At 46.8% G+C, this 19,531-nt stretch overlaps 4 protein-coding genes across 5 annotated transcripts; all 4 read left to right on the forward strand.

The window, feature by feature from the left end:
• Positions 1–702: 702 nt before the first annotated feature.
• Positions 703–3,702, forward strand: LOC120647848 (probable histidine kinase 2). The gene is made up of 3 exons (XM_039924674.1): positions 703–1,042; positions 1,275–1,846; positions 1,964–3,702. Exons 1-3 carry the CDS (start codon positions 703–705, stop codon positions 2,684–2,686), a joined length of 1,635 nt encoding a protein of 544 aa, XP_039780608.1. The 3' UTR covers positions 2,687–3,702.
• Positions 2,757–3,510, forward strand: LOC120647849 (probable histidine kinase 2). Its single transcript, XM_039924675.1, has 2 exons — positions 2,757–3,023; positions 3,202–3,510. Exons 1-2 carry the CDS (start codon positions 2,757–2,759, stop codon positions 3,508–3,510), a joined length of 576 nt encoding a protein of 191 aa, XP_039780609.1.
• Positions 3,703–6,020: 2,318 nt separating the features above from the next.
• On the forward strand, positions 6,021–11,292 carry LOC120650878 (E3 ubiquitin-protein ligase RZFP34-like). Of its 2 annotated transcripts, XM_039928174.1 has the most exons (11): positions 6,022–6,292; positions 6,429–6,516; positions 6,679–6,738; positions 9,468–9,500; positions 9,598–9,675; positions 9,794–9,837; positions 9,934–9,974; positions 10,079–10,161; positions 10,274–10,365; positions 10,480–10,591; positions 10,815–11,292. In XM_039928174.1, exons 1-11 carry the CDS (start codon positions 6,264–6,266, stop codon positions 10,926–10,928), a joined length of 774 nt encoding a protein of 257 aa, XP_039784108.1. In that variant the 5' UTR covers positions 6,022–6,263; the 3' UTR covers positions 10,929–11,292. The 2 variants fall into 2 exon arrangements, with proteins under 2 accessions (XP_039784107.1, XP_039784108.1); XM_039928173.1 differs by having other exon boundaries at positions 6,021–6,292; positions 9,794–9,974.
• A 3,006-nt stretch (positions 11,293–14,298) lies between these two features.
• Positions 14,299–19,400, forward strand: LOC120650879 (ras-related protein RABC2a-like). Its single transcript, XM_039928175.1, has 6 exons — positions 14,299–14,604; positions 15,753–15,821; positions 16,424–16,489; positions 17,669–17,790; positions 18,029–18,157; positions 19,008–19,400. Exons 1-6 carry the CDS (start codon positions 14,451–14,453, stop codon positions 19,119–19,121), a joined length of 654 nt encoding a protein of 217 aa, XP_039784109.1. The 5' UTR covers positions 14,299–14,450; the 3' UTR covers positions 19,122–19,400.
• Positions 19,401–19,531: the final 131 nt, after the last annotated feature.

Below are 19,531 nucleotides of genomic sequence, written 5' to 3' on the forward strand. Positions count from 1 at the left end.
TGCCGGTGATTACGCGATCCACGTCTACAACTTGACGCTCCAGCCTCCAATACTCTGCCGCTCCGCGCGACCGCCAAGGACATTGTGCCGCGCCGCCACCGCCGCGAGCCTTTTTGACTCCCCTGAGTGCGCTCGGCGCTGCGCCTGTGCGTGCGTCCAGCAGGCAAGCATCGTCGTCCCGCTGACCCAGGAAGCCAGGCGAGGCGACGGTGACCGTGGACACAAGAGTTGAAGAAGCCAGGGAAGAGAGGAGGTAGGAATTTTGCACTAACCCCTAGGCCCCTAACGCTAATCAACCGGCTCAAAATGACAGATGAATCGATGTTTGATTTTGCTTTGTGAATGACGGCCAATGTTGTTTGTTCATTGTTTAGTTCATCTACTAGTACCTTCGTAGCTTTGTACTAGTAAATCTCAAGTTTTAACTACTAATTTTGTTTTAATTTCAAGTTACGAGAAATTGTATACCCCTGCATGATCTCCATTGAAGGCCTCTATGATCCTCTCTTTCCATCTTTCATCAAACGCAACAAGATATTTTCCATATTACGGTGATACGGCTAATTACAATTTACAGTAGCCTACAGCTAAATCTCTCTCTCTCTCTCTCTCAAGTCAGAACTCTACAACCCTGCCATTGCCCCGTCGTCATCGTCTGTCGTTTCAGGTGGTTTCTCGGCGACCTCGCAGCGCACGGCAGCCATGCCCCTGCCCTGGGGCACGGGCGTCGCCGTGGCGTGCGGCGCGATGGCCGCCGCGGCCGCGGCCGCGGCGCTCCTCGCCACGCTGAGGGCGCTCCGGCGGTCGGCGGCGTGGGAGGCGGCGCTGCGGGCGAGCCTCGTCAGGCACAGGGAGGCGCTGCAGCAGGCGGAGCGGAAGAGCCTCAACACGACCGGCGCGTTCGCCGGCGCCAGCCACTACATCAGGTCGGCGCTGGCGGCGATCGCGGGGCTGGTGGACGTGTCCCGGGCCGAGGCCCAGGCGCACCCGCAGATCACGCGCAACCTTGACCAGATGGATGCCTGCACGAAGAAACTGCTTGGTGAGCTGGAACTTCCCATACTTTCAACTGCTATTTGTAGATAGATAGATGTTCCTCTCTTCGGATCTTCACTTTTCATCAGCTAAAAATATTTTGAAAAAATTAAACTTAATGGGTTTCGTCTTGATTACTTGATACCTGCGTGTGTCAAGTGAAATGGGCCTCGCTTTACAACTTGGGCGCTCACTTCATAATCAGCGGAATCTTCAACACTGCAATGTAATGTGTGCAGGGATACTTAACTCGATACTAGACACAAGCAAGGTTGAATCAGGAAAGATGCAGCTAGACGAGGCCGAGTTCAACCTAGCGGACGTTCTGGAAGAATCCATGGACATGATCAACATTGTAGGCATCAGCAAAGGGCTTGAGGTGGTCTTTGATCCCTGCGATCTATCCATCCTCAAATGTGGGAATGTGATAGGTGACTGCAGGAGGCTCAAGCAGATCCTGGACAACATACTCAGCAATTCTGTGAAGTTCACTCAACAAGGGCATGTCATTCTCCGTGCTTGGGCAAATAGGCCAATTACAAGTAGCCCAGTCAGTGTTCCTTCGAGATTCGGCTGTTTAATACCCGGTGCCAATTTCTTATGCTTGTTCAAAACAAGAGAACGTCACGCTGATTGTCACTCGTTCAGTTTGGTCCAAAATTATCCCAATTCGATTGAGTTCTACTTTGAAGTGGATGATACTGGCATTGGGATCCCAAAGGAAAAGAGAGAGTTGGTGTTTGAGGACTACATCCAAGTTAAAGAAGGGCAAGGAGGAACTGGTCTGGGGCTTGGAATCGTTCAGTCTTTCGTAAGTTCTATTTCCCTGCTCAAATTTTTCATGCTTCAGATGTTTTTGATGATTTGATATACCATTCCTTTCTTGTGAAGTTACTGTATTTTACCTGACATATACTGTTTATAACAGGTTCGTCTGATGGGAGGTGAGATTAGCATCAAGGACAAAGAGCCTGGTAAGTCTGCTGGAACCTGTGTTGGCTTCAATGTGTTCATGAAGATGGGTGGACAGCACGAACAACATGACATAGAAGAAGGCAGTTCGACCCCAACGATAGAAACAGGCGAAAGCCGCATCCGAGCCGCAGCATTCAGAGAAGCTAGCAGCTTTGACGGTATCCACTGTGTGCTTCTTGTTCATGGTGATGAAACGCGAAGAATCCTGCGATCTTGGATGGAGAGCGTTGGGATTCAAGTCTGCCTAGTCCCACAGCTCGAGGTCCTTGCCTCTGCTGTCGAGAAGTCGTGCCGTGCGAACACTTCTCCTGCAAGGACATCATCGGACAGTTTTGAATGCCGCACGGACTACTGTTTCAGGCCCAGAGATACGGTTACCCAAATACTGCCCATCGCACTGAATAACAGCAATAGCATCCAGAGAGGAGTGCTAGTTGTCATTGACGCACACTATGGAAAACTGGTGGACATGTGCCCAGAGATGAATTTTGCTGGAATCAAAAATAAAATTCCATGCAAAGTTGTCTGTCTCGCAGATGCGAACACCTCTTCTACTGACTTGATGAGGTTCAGGCATAGTACAATGTGCGACCTTGTCCCGCAAAAGCCAATCCACGGCTCCCGGTTACGTTCTCAAGACTCTCAGGGACCTCCAGATATCTCATGCTATTCCTGACGGCAACACCAACACTGACACTGGCACCCCAGGAGGATCGTCATCAGGAGCAGCTGGCGCATCCGCCGCCATGGCTGCGCATTCGGGTTCAGAATCAGAACCAAGAGCGGAGGACGAAAAGCCATTGACCGGAACGCGCGTGCTGCTAGTGGAGGACACTCTGGCCTTGCAGACGATCGGGAAGAAGATACTGCACCAGCTAGGAGCAACTGTCGAAGCGGCAGAGGACGGAGCCAAGGCCGCCAGCATGTTCGGAGCTGCTCTCGAGCAGGCCGCAGCTGGCTCGGGAACGGTCGCAGCGTCCACTCCCTACGATGTCATCCTCATGGATTTCCAGGTTAATTAGGTTCATCACCAAGAATCTTACAGCTCCCACATTCTCTCTTTACCTGTGAATTGCCAGTACTAGCTAGAGCTCTTCTCTTTCTCGGTGTGAACACCTGTTAATCATCAATGTTTTTTGTTGAGATGTTTACTGATGTTACTAGGACTTGTTCTTCACTTCTTGGTGCCAGATGCCCGTGATGGACGGCTACGAGGCGACAGGGCGCATCCGGGAGGCGGAGAGCCGCTGCGGGATCCGCCGCACTCCGATCATCGCCCTGACCGCGCACGCCGTGGAGGAGGAGGCGCGCAGGACCATCCTCGCCGGGATGGACCTCCACCTGACCAAGCCCATGGAGCGGAGGAGCATAGCAGAAGCCGTCCGCCGCGTGCGCGGAGGCCAGGGCCCAGGGATGACGACGACGACGCTGCCTGCGCCCCCGCCGTGCCGTTGCATCGATCAGAGATCGCCCGGTGGTCACAGCACGCGTGACGGGTGAATGCTCTGCAGCGACCTTTTCTTTGGCTCCTCGTTACGGACTCTGCGAGGAGAGAGTTCAGAGCTTTTGGGACACTTGATGGTGTGGGGTTGGTGATCGGTAGGTAGCGTGATCAACTAAGGTTCACGGCCGGAATCATGGACTTAATCTTTCGAAAAAGAATCATGGACTTAATCGGGGGATGCTTTCCCGGGTCATGCTAGTTTACGGTCAACCGTACGGGAGGCTCCGCACGGTCGATTTTTCGACAGTTTTTTTTCCTGTTTTTAGAAATTTTTTTATCGTTTTCTGAGAAAAATAAATTCAGATATTTTTTTGTGAGTCAAATTTTTTTTCGAGTGAAATTTTGGTGGGTAGAAAAAATTTCAAGAAACAAATTTTGACAGAGAAAAATTTATCAAATGGAAGAAACAAAAAAATATACATCCAAAATAAAAAACTCGGCTATTATTTTTTTAAAAAAAATTGTATGCAAATAAAAAAACTGGATCCCGCCGCGCCCCGCCGCCGCCGGACCCGCCGCCCGCCCGCCGCGGCTCGCGCCGCCCCTCGCGCCGCCAGCCCCTTCGTCCCCGCCGCGCCTCCTACCGCTGGCTTGCTGGTCCCGCCGCACTTCCCGCCACCGGCCGCATGGAGCGGAAAGGGGGAAGGGAGCAGCGCCATGAAAGCAGATCCAGATGCAGATGGAGAAGAAAAGTGAACTGTGAAGTGGAATGGAGAGGGGAGGCGGAACTCAATAAAATCGTGTGGGTCCCACGCACGTGGTGAAAAAATCGACTGCGAGTTTCCCACCGTCCGGTCACCCGTAGTTTCATTATCGCGTGCTTTTCCTGATCCCTGAAAATATCGTTCGCATCGCACGGAGGGGGAATGGGACGTAAGTACGTAACAGGTTTAACCCTTGTCTGCATATGCTGCTGCTGCTGCTTGGCAATCATTGAGATGGGGGGCGAATTATTCAGACCTGTCGAGTCAGTATGTGCATCAGTGCGTGCGGAGATAACAATTAGCGGGCCTGGAGGGGAAGGGATGGGATAAGCCTTACCCATGTCCGTCCGTGTGGCCGAGCTGGCGGCCTGATCAGTTGCTTGACGGCCCACGCCGCCGCCCCGGGCCCGTGCCCCCATCCGCCCAGCCGACTTGCGCCCGTGTCATCCCATGGGCTGCCGCCGCCGCCGTCAATCCGCCCATCATCACCTTGCATGATTAGGAGTAAATTATTGCGAGTACTCATTCTCTCTCCGCTGACGCCATCGACGCGTGACACAGGCTCCTCCTGTTCATGTTCTTGCTAAGCACTCCTCCCTCCGTTCCAAAATATAGATTATTTTGACTTTTTTAAATTTATATATTTTACAGACATATGTTATATTTAAGTACATAGCAAACACTATGAATCTAAAAAAATCAAAACGACTTATATTTTAGAACGAAGGGAGTATAAGACATCCCAAGAATCTAGAGAGTCAAAGCAATCTCAAATTTGACAAAGATTATAGAGAGAAATATAAAAAATTATGATATTAAATTATGTACTATAAAAATATAACTAATAAAAAATTTAATGGTACTTAGTTTATATAATAAATATTATTATTCTATTATATAAATTTGATTAAACATAAAAATTTTAACTCCCAAATTATTAGAATATCTTATAATTTGGAACGTAGGGAGCAGTAGCTTTTTCCAGCCCGCACATGACCAAGGTTTTTCTAACCGACCGGAACGGACCGGTTCCGGTACCGGGCGGTTACAAACCGACCCAAATTTAAAATTCAAATTTGAATTCAAAAAAAAGAAAAAATCTCAAAAAAATCCTAAAAATACTTCAAGTTGCGACGAATCTAATGGTGTCATTTTTTTTCAAATATTCGTTTATTTAGTATACTTTACGGGTATTTGAAGTTAAACTAAAAAAAGAGTGCATATAAAAGTATACAAATACAATGTAAACCATGTTATACATTGTATTAATGTAAAAGTAGTACAAAAGAGGGTTGGAGGGTTCATTTAGACTAAAACATGTTATATAAATATTCAAATTTTAAACTAAAGTCGGTTTTTTTATTCAACAGACCGGTTACCGGTCAAACCGGACTGGTTAGCCGAGCAAACCGGTCGGCTTACCGGTTGAAATCGTTTGAACTGGCGTTTGAATTTGAAATTTGAATTTGTTGTGGTTTTAACTGGTTTCCGATCAAACCGGTTCGGTTTACCGGAATCAGTGGGCGACGGTTTGGTCCGACCGGTCGGTAAAAAAAAAACCAGCACATGACATGAGTACTCTGCCTCAACGGAAGCAAGTGCCCCGAACCAGAGGCCACCACCGTCCCAGTTTGCCTCCCCCTCTCGCGTTGCGTGCATGCACGAGGCGGAGCTGTAATATTTTGGAGACGGGTGGGTCCGAACGCAAGCCGTGCCCGTCCGTCCGTCCACGCCAACACGGGGACGCGCGCGTGCGGCCGACGGCAGGGCACCCCTCCACCTATAAAACGGGCCGGCCCGCGCGGGGCGCGGCGCCCTCACACACGGCTCTCTCCCCGCCCCGCGCGCGCACCCGTGGTCGCCTCGCCGCGCGCTCTGCTCGGACGCGGACGGGCGGGCGGGAGCGTCTCCCGGGAGTCCACCGGCCTTCCGCTGCCCCGGCGAGCGGCGTCCTCGGCTCCTCGCCACCGCCGCGAGGACCAGCTTCCCACCGGCACGGGGGAAAGGAAGGAACCACCAGACCGGCGGCGGCGACGCGCGTCCGGATGGATTCCGGGTCGGAGCAGCAGCACGGGTAAGCAAAGCAAGCAAGCAAGCAAAGGCAATTCGATCCGGTTCCATGGAGCGATCGAGAAAGCATTTTTGCTGCAGAAGAAGTAGTAAAATAATAACCTCGTCTCGTCTGCTCTGTTTTCTTCCGGGGAGCGAAGCTGCGAGCATTACAGGCGCGGGTGTCGGGTCGTGGCGCCCTGCTGCGGCGAGGTCTTCGGCTGCCGCCATTGCCACAACGACGCCAAGGTCCGGTCCGCCCCCATTTTTACGATCTCGTTCGTCCCCCCCTCTCCGCTCTCTGCATCATCCATCCAACCGTCGTGCTTCTTCTGTCTGTCTCTTTGGCTTCGGATAAGAAAAAAAATTAAGAAATCTGAAACATTTGGGATTACTTCCTCTGTGCCGCAGAACTCGCTCGAGGTCGACCCGCGCGACCGGCACGAGATCCCTCGTCACGAAATAAACAAGGTCCGTGCTCCTTCGCTAATCTCGTGCTCCAGTTTTCATCATTTGCTTGCTTCATCTTTTTTTTTTGCCACTTTCTTTCATGTTCTTCTGAATTTAGGCTTGCATCGAGGGGTATTCAGTTGCTCTACCTTTGCCCTTTTAAAGTTGTTGTTCTGAATTTAGGCCTCATCACCATGCACAGTCATGCTTCTTTCCTCTTTGGGAAATCCAACGCTTCTTGTCCAATGCCAATATCCAAATAACAAACCGTTTCCCTTTCAATCTAATGATGATGAAGCCCGTCGTCCTCGGATTCTTTTCCTCCCCTTTCTTCAGATAAGGTTAGCACAATAGCTTGGTGATATCTCCATGGATCCCAAGATTTTTCTCACCCATTCCTCAGATAAGGCCACATAGGATAGTGCTCTAGGGGCCATGTTTGGTTCATACTCTGAAAATTTTTTCAAAAAAAAATGAATACATGCATGGAGTACTAAACGAAATTTATTTGTGAAAATTTTTCACAGATGGATGTAACTTTTCGAGACGAATCTAATGAGCTAAGTTCCACCATGATTGGCTACAGTGGTGCTACAGTAACCGCACATAATCATCTTCTAATCATGTGGTCAAAGATCTTATTAGTTACATCACATGCTACAGTATCATAATTATGAAGATTATTTTATAATTAGATTTTATTTAATACCTTTAATTAGTAGTTAAAAGAGGAAAAAAAATTTCACCCCTAACCAAACAAGGCCAGGGAACCGCTCCTTCTTTATATTTCCGTTGAACGCTCCACTTGTCTCTAAAATATTGGCCGCTTCTGCTGCAACCTGACCTGCGCTAGTGGCCGGCGGGCACTGTGGTCCACAAGATTTTTTTAAGCCCATGCATGAGTACCATTACAAGGAAGGCGGCTGGGAAAGGGAGATAAGTGTGTTTTGATTCAAAATTTTTTCCCTCAAAAACATCATATCGAATGTTTGGATATATGTATGGAGTACTAAATGAAGTTTATTTATAAAACTTTTTGAACGAATAGATTGTAAATCGCGAGACGAATCTAATGAGCCTACTTAAGCCATATTTTGCGACGGTGATACTACAGTACCATAATCATGGATTAAATAGGCTCTTTAAATTCGCCTCGTGATTTACAATCCATCCGTACAAAAAGTTTTATAAATAAACTTTATTTAGTAGTCCGAAATAATAAGATTCCGTTTCAAAATTTTTTGACAAATGAATCTAAACACGGCCTAAAAGTGAAAAAGGAGGACTGGGGGAGCAAAGGAAGGGAGACAGGACTTGTCATATTTCACCATCAAATTGAAAGGCGTTAACTGCACTCAGCTGATTGAGTACTGCATAATTGAGGGCCTGACTATGATTGCTCCTGTATTACCTTATTTAGGTCAAGTGATGATGTGGCGCAATAGTTGTCCTGGATTAATAATAGCAATGATTTTGCTGTCGATTTGTTGGAGCAATTCTTCACACTCTTTCTTTGACTTATTTAGTGAAAATAGATAGGGGCTTCGACTCCCGACTTTTCTAAAAAAAACATAGGAATAAAGAAATCATATTTGATTCTTTTTTCTTTACCCTACATTATATATGAATCCACCATCGCGAGCATCATGACTGCGACATCTGGCCCAATTTGAATGTGGCCCATGAGTGCTGCGTGCACATGTTTAGTACCAGTTGAGTGAGGGTGAAGCCAACTTATAAGCCTTTATCCTCCAGCCATAGCACCTTCGGGTTGACACTTTTACGCGAAGCGAGGACGAAAGCACAAGTGAGGTGCTATGTGTAAGCGGGCTCAACATTGTCCAGGGGGTGTGTGTGTTGAGCAAGGGTTTCCATATTGACTTTTTTATTTTTGTTTCGAATTGGTCAGGTGCTATGTGTAAGCGAGCTCGCCCCTCGAAATGGCTGGGCTGTGCGGTGTTGGGAGGCGGGGGTGTTACAATGACTTTATAAAAAAGAAAATATTAGCAGAAGAAATTGAATTCTCCAAGTATATAATGGTGATAAATGTCCTATACCATTTGTATATAGTAAGAACTATGTGGCCATTTTCCAACGGCGGATAGGGGGGCTGCAGCCCCCCCCCCCCCACCAACCCAACCCCACACACACAAAAAAACAATTTTTAACTATGAATGAAGAAGAAGAATAAGAAAAAGTGAGGAAGGAAGAAGAAAGAGGAAAATGAACCCCCACCCCAATTGACATCCTCTAGATCTGTCACTGGCCATTTTGAATCGTTTTCTGGAGATGGTTGGAGGAACCCAGCGGCACTCCTCAGGTCCTGGATTCGACTCCCCGTGGGAGCGAATTTTAGGTTGAGGTTAAAAAAACCCCCTCGTCTGTCCCATGGCCAAAGCACAGGTCTAAGGCCCGGCCCCGGTCGTGGTCGTCTCACATGGGCTACGGTGCCACTATGTAAGGATGGGGCAGGGGGTTCGGGGGTTTTCTTGATCTGCGTGAGAAGATCTTCTCTTAATGCAATGCCCGGGGGCTGTCTTACCCCCCGCAGGTCAAGTTTTTTTTGGATATACATTATTTGGATAGATGGAATATTATACTCCTTTTATTTTATTTAAAACAAGAATTAAATATGATTCCACATAGACATATCATGCTTTGTACAATTAATTCAGTGGTTGTTTCCTTTTTCCATTAAAATCACATGAACTTATGGCTTATACTGTGGACTTACTGAAGCTGTTCTACAGGTGATCTGCACACACTGCTCCAAAGAACAGGATGTAAGTTGTCTGACCCAAACTTACTACAGTAGTGGTCCAGGAACACTTATCTTTTGGTTGTACTAGTTGCATAAAAAATGTTCATTTCTATTGACAGGTGCAACAGAATTGTTCTAACTGTGGTGCCTGCATGGGGGAATACTTCTGTGAAATATGCAAATTCTTTGACGATGATGTAAGGACGTTTTTTTGTTTTTGATTCCTCCTGACAAATTAATAGGCTTTAGATATGGAAATAGTCGTGCTATAAAAAATATGCTTCCCAATCTGATCGACATACTACTCTGTTCCAGTTATCAAAGGGCCAATACCACTGTGATGGATGTGGCATATGCAGGCAAGTACCAAACTCGCAGCTATGTTTTCCTCCAAAAATACTTACCGCTATGCTCGAAATCTTAAAACATTTGCTTTTATCTTCCTTTTCTTTCAGAACTGGTGGTGCAGATAACTTCTTTCACTGCGACAAATGCGGTAATTTCCTGCGTGAACTTCTTTCTGCAATGATTCTGTTACCCTGTTCCCCGACAAGGATTTCACCAACTCGATCTCGTGCTGCACTTGTTGCAATCTGACAGGGTGTTGCTACAGCAACGTCTTGAAGGATTCTCACCGCTGCGTGGAAAGAGCAATGCATCACAACTGCCCTGTCTGCTTTGAGGTGAGAGGCCTGAGCCCCATCGTACTTCATTGTTCATTCTAGGGGGGGGGGGATCATTCTGAACTTTGCAGCAAGTGATCTTGAGAAAAATTCCTCTTATCTTCCTTTACAGTATCTGTTCGACTCCACGAAGGACATCAGCGTGCTGCAGTGCGGGCACACGATTCATCTGGAGTGCATGAACGAGATGAGAGCGCACCATCAGTAAGCTCCTCACATCCTTCACTTCAGAGACCAGACCAGACAACTTCACCCGGCACATTTCATCCTCTGCCTGCATGCGATGATCTCAAACCCTCTTGACTTTGATCTTTGCAGCTTCTCGTGCCCTGTGTGCTCGAGGTCCGCCTGCGACATGACCGACACGTGGCGGAAGCTCGACGAGGAGGTCGCGGCGACGCCGATGCCGGAGATCTACCTGACGAAGATGGTAAGAAGCAGACCGGATGCTCTCTCTCTCTCTCTCTCTCTCTCTCTCTCTCTCTCTCTCTCTCTCTCTCTCTCTCTCTCTCTCTCTCTCTCTGAAATCGCTCCATCACATCATCGTTTGCGACCCATGACCGGTTCTCCGGCGAACCTGATGAGCCTGGTCGGAATGTCCGATGCCGATCGCTGAAGCTGAACGCTGTTTGTGACGACTGAATATATTGCAGGTGTGGATCCTGTGCAACGACTGCAGCGCGACGTCGAGCGTGCGGTTCCACGTGCTGGGGCAGAAGTGCCCCGGGTGCAGCTCCTACAACACCCGGGAGACGAGGGCGCGCTGAGCAGAGGGCCGCGACGACGGCACGGACGTCGAGGAGGTTCAGTCCGTTCAGTCGAAGTTGGAAGCATTCATGTCAGTCCACCAGGTACATCAGGGTCGAGGATGCAGTTTATAGCGCGCTGCCGTTCCCGCGATTCCCGCCGGGAAGGCGCGCTGGCTGCAGCACGGCAGGAGAGGAGAGACATGACGTCGAATGTTCAGAGAATCACTGTACTGAGCTATAGCCTCACTGTATTTGCTGCTGTGGCGCAGTACTGGAGCAAGTGAATTGAATTACATGAGCCTCTTCCAGGCCATGACCGTGTACCGAACACAAATTGGGGATTTTATACAGGAATATGAATGAATATCAAGCAGTTCAGAAACTTCTTGTTCTTTTTTTTTAGAGTAGTTCAGAAACTTGTTCGTTTCAGAAGGAAGCAGAAATAGAGTCTGGGCCTTATAGCGTTGTCCGCGGCAGCCCATGTCCCATGAATATAAGGGCCTACCAAAGAATGGGCCGAGCAGTTGACACGAAACTTTATGCACTTCACACCTTCGTCTCTGAGGATTCAGTTTCCCCTCGTCTCTATTTTTTTTTTCAAAGAAGAATTATTTTCTTTCTTTTGCGAGGATTCAAAGAATAATACATAAGCAAAAAAAATTTTGAACTAAGAGCATCTCCCGCAGTTCCCCATTCTCCAATAAATTGCTATTGGAAAAAGAATAAGCTTCAACTAGGAGTGGTAATGTGTCATGATTCTAATAATCTCTTCACAGTTCAAGTTGGTCCTAATTTATTTTTATATTATAAAATTATATAAAATTAGAGCTCAGACTTTTTAAGATTCGGCCCTTAAATTCTCTAAACCAACTCTAAGGTCCTTTACCACCCCCGCCACATCCAGTAGTTCTCCAATAACTATTGGACTATCCTAATATTTCACCCTAACTCCCCTCAAATAAGAGGGGGGCAATATGTTAGTTGTACCGGGACAAGATTATCGAGAGACGGTAAACATATCTCTTCCAATAATCGGTAAAAATAGTATTGGTACATCCCAATAACATCTTATTGAGAAGTGTTTATTGGGGACGCTCTATTAGAGATGGTAACTTTGCACAGCTGATTATTGTGCAGTTTGCGGCGGCGGCACTTGTTTTTGTTTTCTTGTCACCCCTTTTGCGGTACACTGCCACGACCAAGCTGCCCAACGGAGGAGGGGTGGCGTTGGTGCTGGGTGGGGCCTCGGCAGCGCACGCCCGGCGGCAGAACCACCGCTGCCGGGTCATCCGATTCGATCATCAGGCGAAAAGGATCGCCCAACGAACCGAAACGGGGCGCCTCTCTCTTTCCAAATCACCCCCCCTGTGACGCATACAATCCAATATTCCAATCCATCGTGGCTCCTCCCCCCTGTACACCAATAACAAAGAAAAAGCATTTAATTGGTGGTGGCATGGCCCACCCTGACACCAGTAATGTTTTACTACTATTTTCTTGCAGCATTTAATTTTAAAAAAATAAAAATTCTTGCAGCATTGTGAGGGCAAACCACAGCATTTGTTCTGTTTCGCCTGGAAGTACATCCCATCTTCAACCAAGCGGACAGTTGAGACGGACAAAATCCGAAGCAGCCAATGGAGCCAGCGCCGTTGCGTGTGGACAGTCGCGAAAGCTACACCGTCGCCAAATCGCATCTAGCTAGCTAGCGCCCCCGATAAGGCGATGATTAATTAACGAACTCAACTGACAGATACAGGTATGATCGAGATCGAATACAAGTTTGATATGATCGGGCCTGGAGACCGGCCGGGTGGACGTCGCCGTCGCGCGGGCGACCACGTGCCGGGGGCACACGGCTAGTCCAGGTGCTTGCTTGACTGCGTGAGCGTGTCGCACGATGGGGACGCAGCCGTAGACCCGTGCTAGCTAGTACCGGTACAAGTAAACTCCGGCGCGCGCCTCTTCCCGTCGCTGTCAGCGGACAGCCAAAACAAAACGTAGCCCTCTCCGCGTGGCTTGTGTTGGAATATAAGTGAATTGCCCACCTCTCCCCATCAGCTTAAGCTTTTGGGCTGAACTGGTCGGTGCATGCAACTCAATATGGTATCAGAGTCAGAGGTCTCGAATTCGAATCCTGGTTAGCGCGATTAAATAAAATAATTGCTGCTCGCTCCTATTCCACGTTTGAGGCCTGAGGGAGCCTCCACGTGAGGGGGAGTGTTGGAATATAAGTGAATTGCCTACCTCTCCCTATCAACTTAAGCTTTTGGGCTGAACTGGTCGGTGCATGCAACTCAATAGCTTGGATGCTCGTACTCGTACACATGCGTCCACCCGGTCGGAACCGGGGGTAGCGTAGCGTGTCCAACTCCGAATATCCATCCATCCCCATGCCCTCGTGGCCGGCAGCGGCGGAGCACACGTCGTCCACGTAGTCCCACCACCACCCCGCGCCGCGCCGACCGGGGGCCGCCCGAATCGCCAAAAACACACGTCCGCCACGCCCCCGCCCCCGCAGGCCGCAGCGCACAACAGCCAAAACCACCCGAGCGCGCGCCGCTTCCCTGATGCAGCAACACGCCTCTCTGCCTGCCATAAGGCTTGCTCCAACGGAGCGCTGCAAACCGCCCCGCACACGTAGGGAGAGCGGGGGATTACCTCTAACGGTTCCCCAAAGCTCCTATATATATATATGAGGTGAATTTCAACTCCTCTTATATTTTAATCACATCATTTTTTCATGATATTAATCTCGTTTGAGTCCTATAATACGTATTATGATAGTACAAATACTGTATGATTTTTTAAATTCAAAAACGATAAATAAATAGTTAGTTAATGAGTGATAGTATATAGATGGAATAGATATGAGAGAATGGTTGGGGAGAAAGAGTTATAGGGGGGAATTTTTTGAAAAGAGGTAGTAAAATATAGTAAATAGTATGTTTGGGGGAGTTGGATGGAGGAATGTTTGGATATAGCCTTAAGTAGCTGGACCAGCCGTCCCCCCTCGCGCTCCCCCCTGGTCAAAGCCAGCACGACAACGGCCCTGTTTGGTTCTTACTTAGTACTAGTAGCACACAATTCCCGAAAAAAGAATCCTGTATGCATGGAGTACTAAACGAAGTTTATTTGCAAAACCTTTTTACGGATGAGTGTAACTTTTCACGACGAATCTAATGATAGTAATTAATCGATGATTGGCTACAGTGATGCTACAGTACCCATCCTCTAATCGTGCGGTCAAAGACCTCATTAAGTTCGTCTCGCGAAGTAGAGCAGCGCTGTAGAGTTAGTTTTGTAAATTACCTTTATTTAGTACCCCTAATTATTGGTCAAAATTTTTGTACTACTAGCACTACTAAGAACCAAACAGGGCCAACAACACAGCAGTCGCTTCTCTCCCTGCCTTCCTCGGCGCCCGCTGCCGGCCCGCGCCTCTATCCCTCCGCCACGCCTCCCGCGTGCCGGCCCCGCATTCCTCCTCCCCGCGCCGCCTCGCCGCCGAATCGGGCGGAACCCGAGGGGGAGGGGGGCATGGGGTCGCCGGGGGCGGGGAGCAGCGGCGGCGGCGGCCACGAGTGCTCCTTCAAGATCCTCCTCATCGGGGACTCGGGCGTCGGCAAGAGCAGCCTCCTCGTCAGCTTCGTCGCCGCCTCCCACCTCGACGACGACATCGCGCCCACCATCGGTACGCCGCCACGCCTGCGCTCCTCCACTCCCTCTCCCCGCGCCCCGCCGCGCCGATCCAAGTCCACTCCCCGATCAGGCCTAGCGCTGCCCCGCACGCGACCGCGCTGCCTCAGGGCTGGACCTAGACCCCCCCAGCGTACGCTCCTAGGCGTAGCACTGGCAGCGAGTGGTACAGAGCTACGAGTTCCAGGCGCACGAAGGCAGCTAGCTGCGGAGTCAGAAATCCGCGCGTCGGTCCATCGCTCGCCAGGGAACTTCTGCTCCGCTGTGTCATCGCCATCACACGCACCGGGTGGAGAACTGGGAGCGCGCCTCAATTATTGCCTCTGCTTTTTTTTTTCTCTATCATTCCGAGTCCGCTGCTCTAGCTCTATTAATTAGTCCGTGGGGGCGTTCCGCCTTGCGTGCCGGTTCCTCCCTTTCGGTGTCACCGTGGGTTCGACCAGGAGCGTGAAGTAGGTGGCGGAATAAGAGCACGAGCGACTCGGATCAGTTTAGTCAGCAAAACTCTTCCACCATTTTTAATGTCGGAGCTGGTTTCGGCTCCTGCTTGTACTGGGGAGTTACTGCAATGGTTCCACCTTTCTTCTTGTCCGTTGGGGGGAGTTGGAAAAAATCCGCCGATGCTGCTACTGCTGTACCGTGCAGCGCCAGGCGCGCCTTGTGGACTGGTAGTTAAGTTAGCTTAGATCAACAACTAATTTCAAATTATGTTGGTTAGAGTAGCTCCCTGATCTTATTTTCTATTCTCTCAGTGCTATATGACATCACTAATGCTATAAAAGAGCAATCGTGTTTCCCCTGCAAATAAAAAAAAGTTATAGGGCAAGCCATCCTTCATAATCTGAACTGTATAGCATGCTGTCATTATTAAAAAGAGAATCCACAAGTCCTGATCGTGCACATATATTAAAATAGAAGTTGCTATCCTTATTTCCTAGCAGCCTGCTGTTTAAGAAAAATTTAACTAATATTGTAGCTTATATGTTATCCGCTGAGGGTGGCTTTAACATGACAGGTACACCTGCCTCTGTAAGTCCAATTTGGCACTTTAGGTTTTTTTCTTCATTGCATGCTTGTGGTGTGTCATACTTTTATCTGATCAAACGGCATGCCGGCTGACTTCTGTTTCACACTTGTTGCCAGGAGTGGATTTTAAAATCAAGTTCCTTACAGTTGGTGGAAAGAAACTAAAGTTGACAATATGGGATACTGGTAAGCATGCACTTTGATTATGCAGCATATCATTCGGTATTTCTTATTATATATCTGATTGCTGATGGGAATACACAATGCTAGAAAGCTGTTTTGTGTACAGTTTGGTATCCGAGTCAGAACTTGTTGAACATTCCACCCTTTGTGGCTAAATAGTTATCTTCCTACACCTTTTACAATTCCACCCTTCTTTGCTCTCATTACTGTTTGTGGTTTGAGAATCAAAGTTTGCTTTTCAGCTAATATATTTAGGTTCTTCCTTTGTACCTGCCCTTACATCATGGCCATTGGGGTTTCTTTTTCACAGATTTTAGCTGCACCTTCCTGCTTTGCGCCTAAAACTAGCTACTTTCGCCATGTTAGCCCTTACATCCCCAAATCATTGCCACCCTAGGTTCCATCAATATTAAAAGTTCTGTTGTAGCCCCACTCACTCCTTTGTTCTAAAGTAGCTCTGGCCATATTAACTCTGTCTACTACAGTACTACTGCTAGAACTTAAAGGCTTCTGAGCTATCTATTAACAGCATTAATTATGTTACATTATTTTCTGATATTTCAATATTCAAAAAACTTATGTTCCATACTTCCATTACTTTGCAGCTGGCCAAGAGAGGTTTAGAACAATTACTAGTTCTTACTACAGAGGAGCTCAGGGAATTATTGTAGGTAACATAATATGTTTACTACAAGTTGACTGCTTAAATATATCATCTTATCACACTAGTCTCAAATTTTTCACCCTGACATCATATCATTGAAATATGCAATAGAGTCATGACTAAAAAATAAGCTCACCATAAGTTCGGTCATCTGATGTCGCAATATCTTAGCCTATGTTAAGTGTTGAGGGTTTTACATGTAGCACCAATGAGTACCTTATGATTTCTTTATGTCAATGATATATCTTGCCTTGATGGTGTACAGTAGTTATATATAAACGTGTATGAATTCACCAAATTTGTTGGTACGGGATGTTTGATGTATCCCTTTCACGGCAGTAATAATCACCTCCATGATGTTTTGTAAATAATGTTCGCATATGTATACATGCACAGCTTTGCAGGGAAGCATATCTTGTCTGTTGCAATTAAAAGACATCGTATTTGTAATTTTTTATCATATTATGAATTGGATCTCTCACTGAACTTTGGATGACAATTTCAAATGATTACGTGGCCTGGACCATTTAACTGTTGCATTTATGCATGGCCATGAAGCATATCTTGTCTGTTGCATATCACATGAAGCATATCTTAAAAAAATACTCGACCCATGGGGGTAACCTCCCCCCGAGGTTTGACACGAAAGATAGAAGCTTTATCTTCTGCAGGGTCGAGAAAAGGCCACGAACCCTGGCTATCCAGGATGTGCCACTAACGGCGAGGGTGCGCCTGCGGACATGTATCACGCTGCAGCCGTTAGTGGACCACACATTTACTGTTTAATAGCACAGCGAGTGGCCTTTTTTTTACTCCATGAGAACGGGGAGTCGAACTCCTGACCTGCAGGGTGCACCGCTGCCGCCGTACCACTGCGCTACGCACACGTTCTCCACATGAAGCATATCTTGTCTGTTGCATTTATTAAATACATTGTGTTATATTTTAATGGTGAACAGTCTAGAGAGTTTGCTGGTGTTTGGTCCATATCTTATTTTCATTACTTTAATTGTCGCATTCATGGAATCTGAATCGTCACACCAATATTGCTGATGTAGAAATGCATTATTAACTTATAGTGGAAATTTTGCCTATTGAATTTCTCAGTCCAGTCCTTCATATTGTTCTTTTGGTGCTTCAAAATTATTCAAGGTCTACAGTCTACTGACTTTGTATTTCATTGTAGTATATGATGTTACAAAGCGCGAGAGTTTCTCAAATTTGGCTGATGTGTGGACTAAGGAAATAGAAGCAAACTCAACAAACAAAGACTGCATAAAAATGCTTGTTGGAAACAAAGTTGACAAGGTACCATCTCTGCTTGAAAATTGATTGTTATTTGCTTTTCTGGAAAAATTGTGGTCTGATCTATAAGAATCTCTAAACCTGTTGTTGCTACAAAGGTTGTGGTATCTAAACATTCTTTACTCTTTTTTATTCCTTTTTACCCCCTAACATTCATAGTTCTAGAAAGTAAAACCAATGGGCTCTATATGGGAGAATAACTACAGTTCTTAGTTTTGATTTTGATGGCATCATCTTGCAGGATGATGAAAGAATGGTCACAAGAGAAGAAGGCCTTGCCTTTGCAGAAGAATCTGGGTGTCTATTTCTCGAGAGCAGTGCAAAAACACGAGAGAATGTGGAGAAATGTTTTGAAGAACTTGCATTGAAGGTATGCTTGGAGATAGATATTGTGCACCATAATGTTATCTGCTTAGAGCCCTTCTTTCGATTTTAAAGCACCACATAATATACACATAAACATGAACTTCAGGCCTTGTTTGGGGGCTCATATCCTGGTCCTGCCATATGGCTCCCAAAGTGGCCTCCTGGCCCTGCAAAATTGAATTGAATGCATGTTTTTGCCAATCTTTCCATGTTTAGTTTACACTTTATAGCACCATTTACACCGAAGCTCAAGACATTTGCTGTGTTCTGATTAAACTACTCCCTCCGTTCCAAAATATAGGTTGTTTTGACTTTTCTAGGTTCATAGTATTTACTATGCACCTAGATATAACGTACGTCTAGTTGCATTGCAAAAGCTATGAACCTAGAAAAGTCAAAACACCTACATTCTGGAATGGAGGGAGTAGTAATTTAAGTAACCAAACAAAAACTATACTCCCTCTGTTCTGTTCCAAATGATAGGCCATTTTGACTTTTCTAGGTTTGTAGTTTGCTATGAACCTAGAATCCTAGATGTACGCTATGTCTAGATGCGTAGCAAAAATTATGTATCTCGAAAAGCCAAAACGGCCTATAATTTGGAATGGATGGAGTATTTCTCAGAGTTAACTGTCACATACTTGTGTATGATTCTTTCTGCATGCTGATGCATAACTCAATTGCACCCTTGGTAAGGTGTAAAGACTGCTAAGGAAGCAAGTGCAAAATATGGGGAACATGATGGATTGTTGTTCTTCAGCTTATATGGAAGAGAGCAGATGGCTTATTTTCCAGCTGAAAACCTATTTTACGCATTGCATGAACCAACTCGTGATCTGCTATTTCGATGCCAGATTCTCGGGGTCCCAAGTCTCCTGGAGGAAGGGTCTTCTTCGGTTGTCAAGAGGAACATCCTCAAACAGAAGCAGGAAAATCATGCAAAGCACGGTGGTGGATGCTGTCAATAAATGAGCCAATCCCTTCGGCACGTTTGGTCGTCTTCGTGTGAGCTGCCCTTATGTTCTGCTGTAAATGATTTGTATCTACATGGTCTGTGAGTAAAAAGGGGGTTAAAGAATCAGCTTGGGTTTTTTTTGGGTAGTGATTATAATTGATTTGTACAAAGGACATGCTGCCTCTTTTTGGTGTTATTCAATTTTTTCGCTCCAGTTTGGTGCACCAGTTTGGTGCATGTAGCAGTTTTTGTTGTTGCCCTTGAAATGGAATCAGCTATCTTTTTTTCTCCATTTTTCGTTACTTTCCAGTTTGGTGCTAATTGTAGGGTTAAAGAATCAGCTCTCTCCATATCTCTTATTCTCGTTTCTTCTATAGTTTGGCTTAGGCTCTGCTTGTTTTAGCTTATTAATTGTGTTGCTGA

Source organism: Panicum virgatum, chromosome 9K, assembly GCF_016808335.1.
Source record: "Panicum virgatum strain AP13 chromosome 9K, P.virgatum_v5, whole genome shotgun sequence".
NCBI lineage: Eukaryota > Viridiplantae > Streptophyta > Magnoliopsida > Poales > Poaceae > Panicum > Panicum virgatum.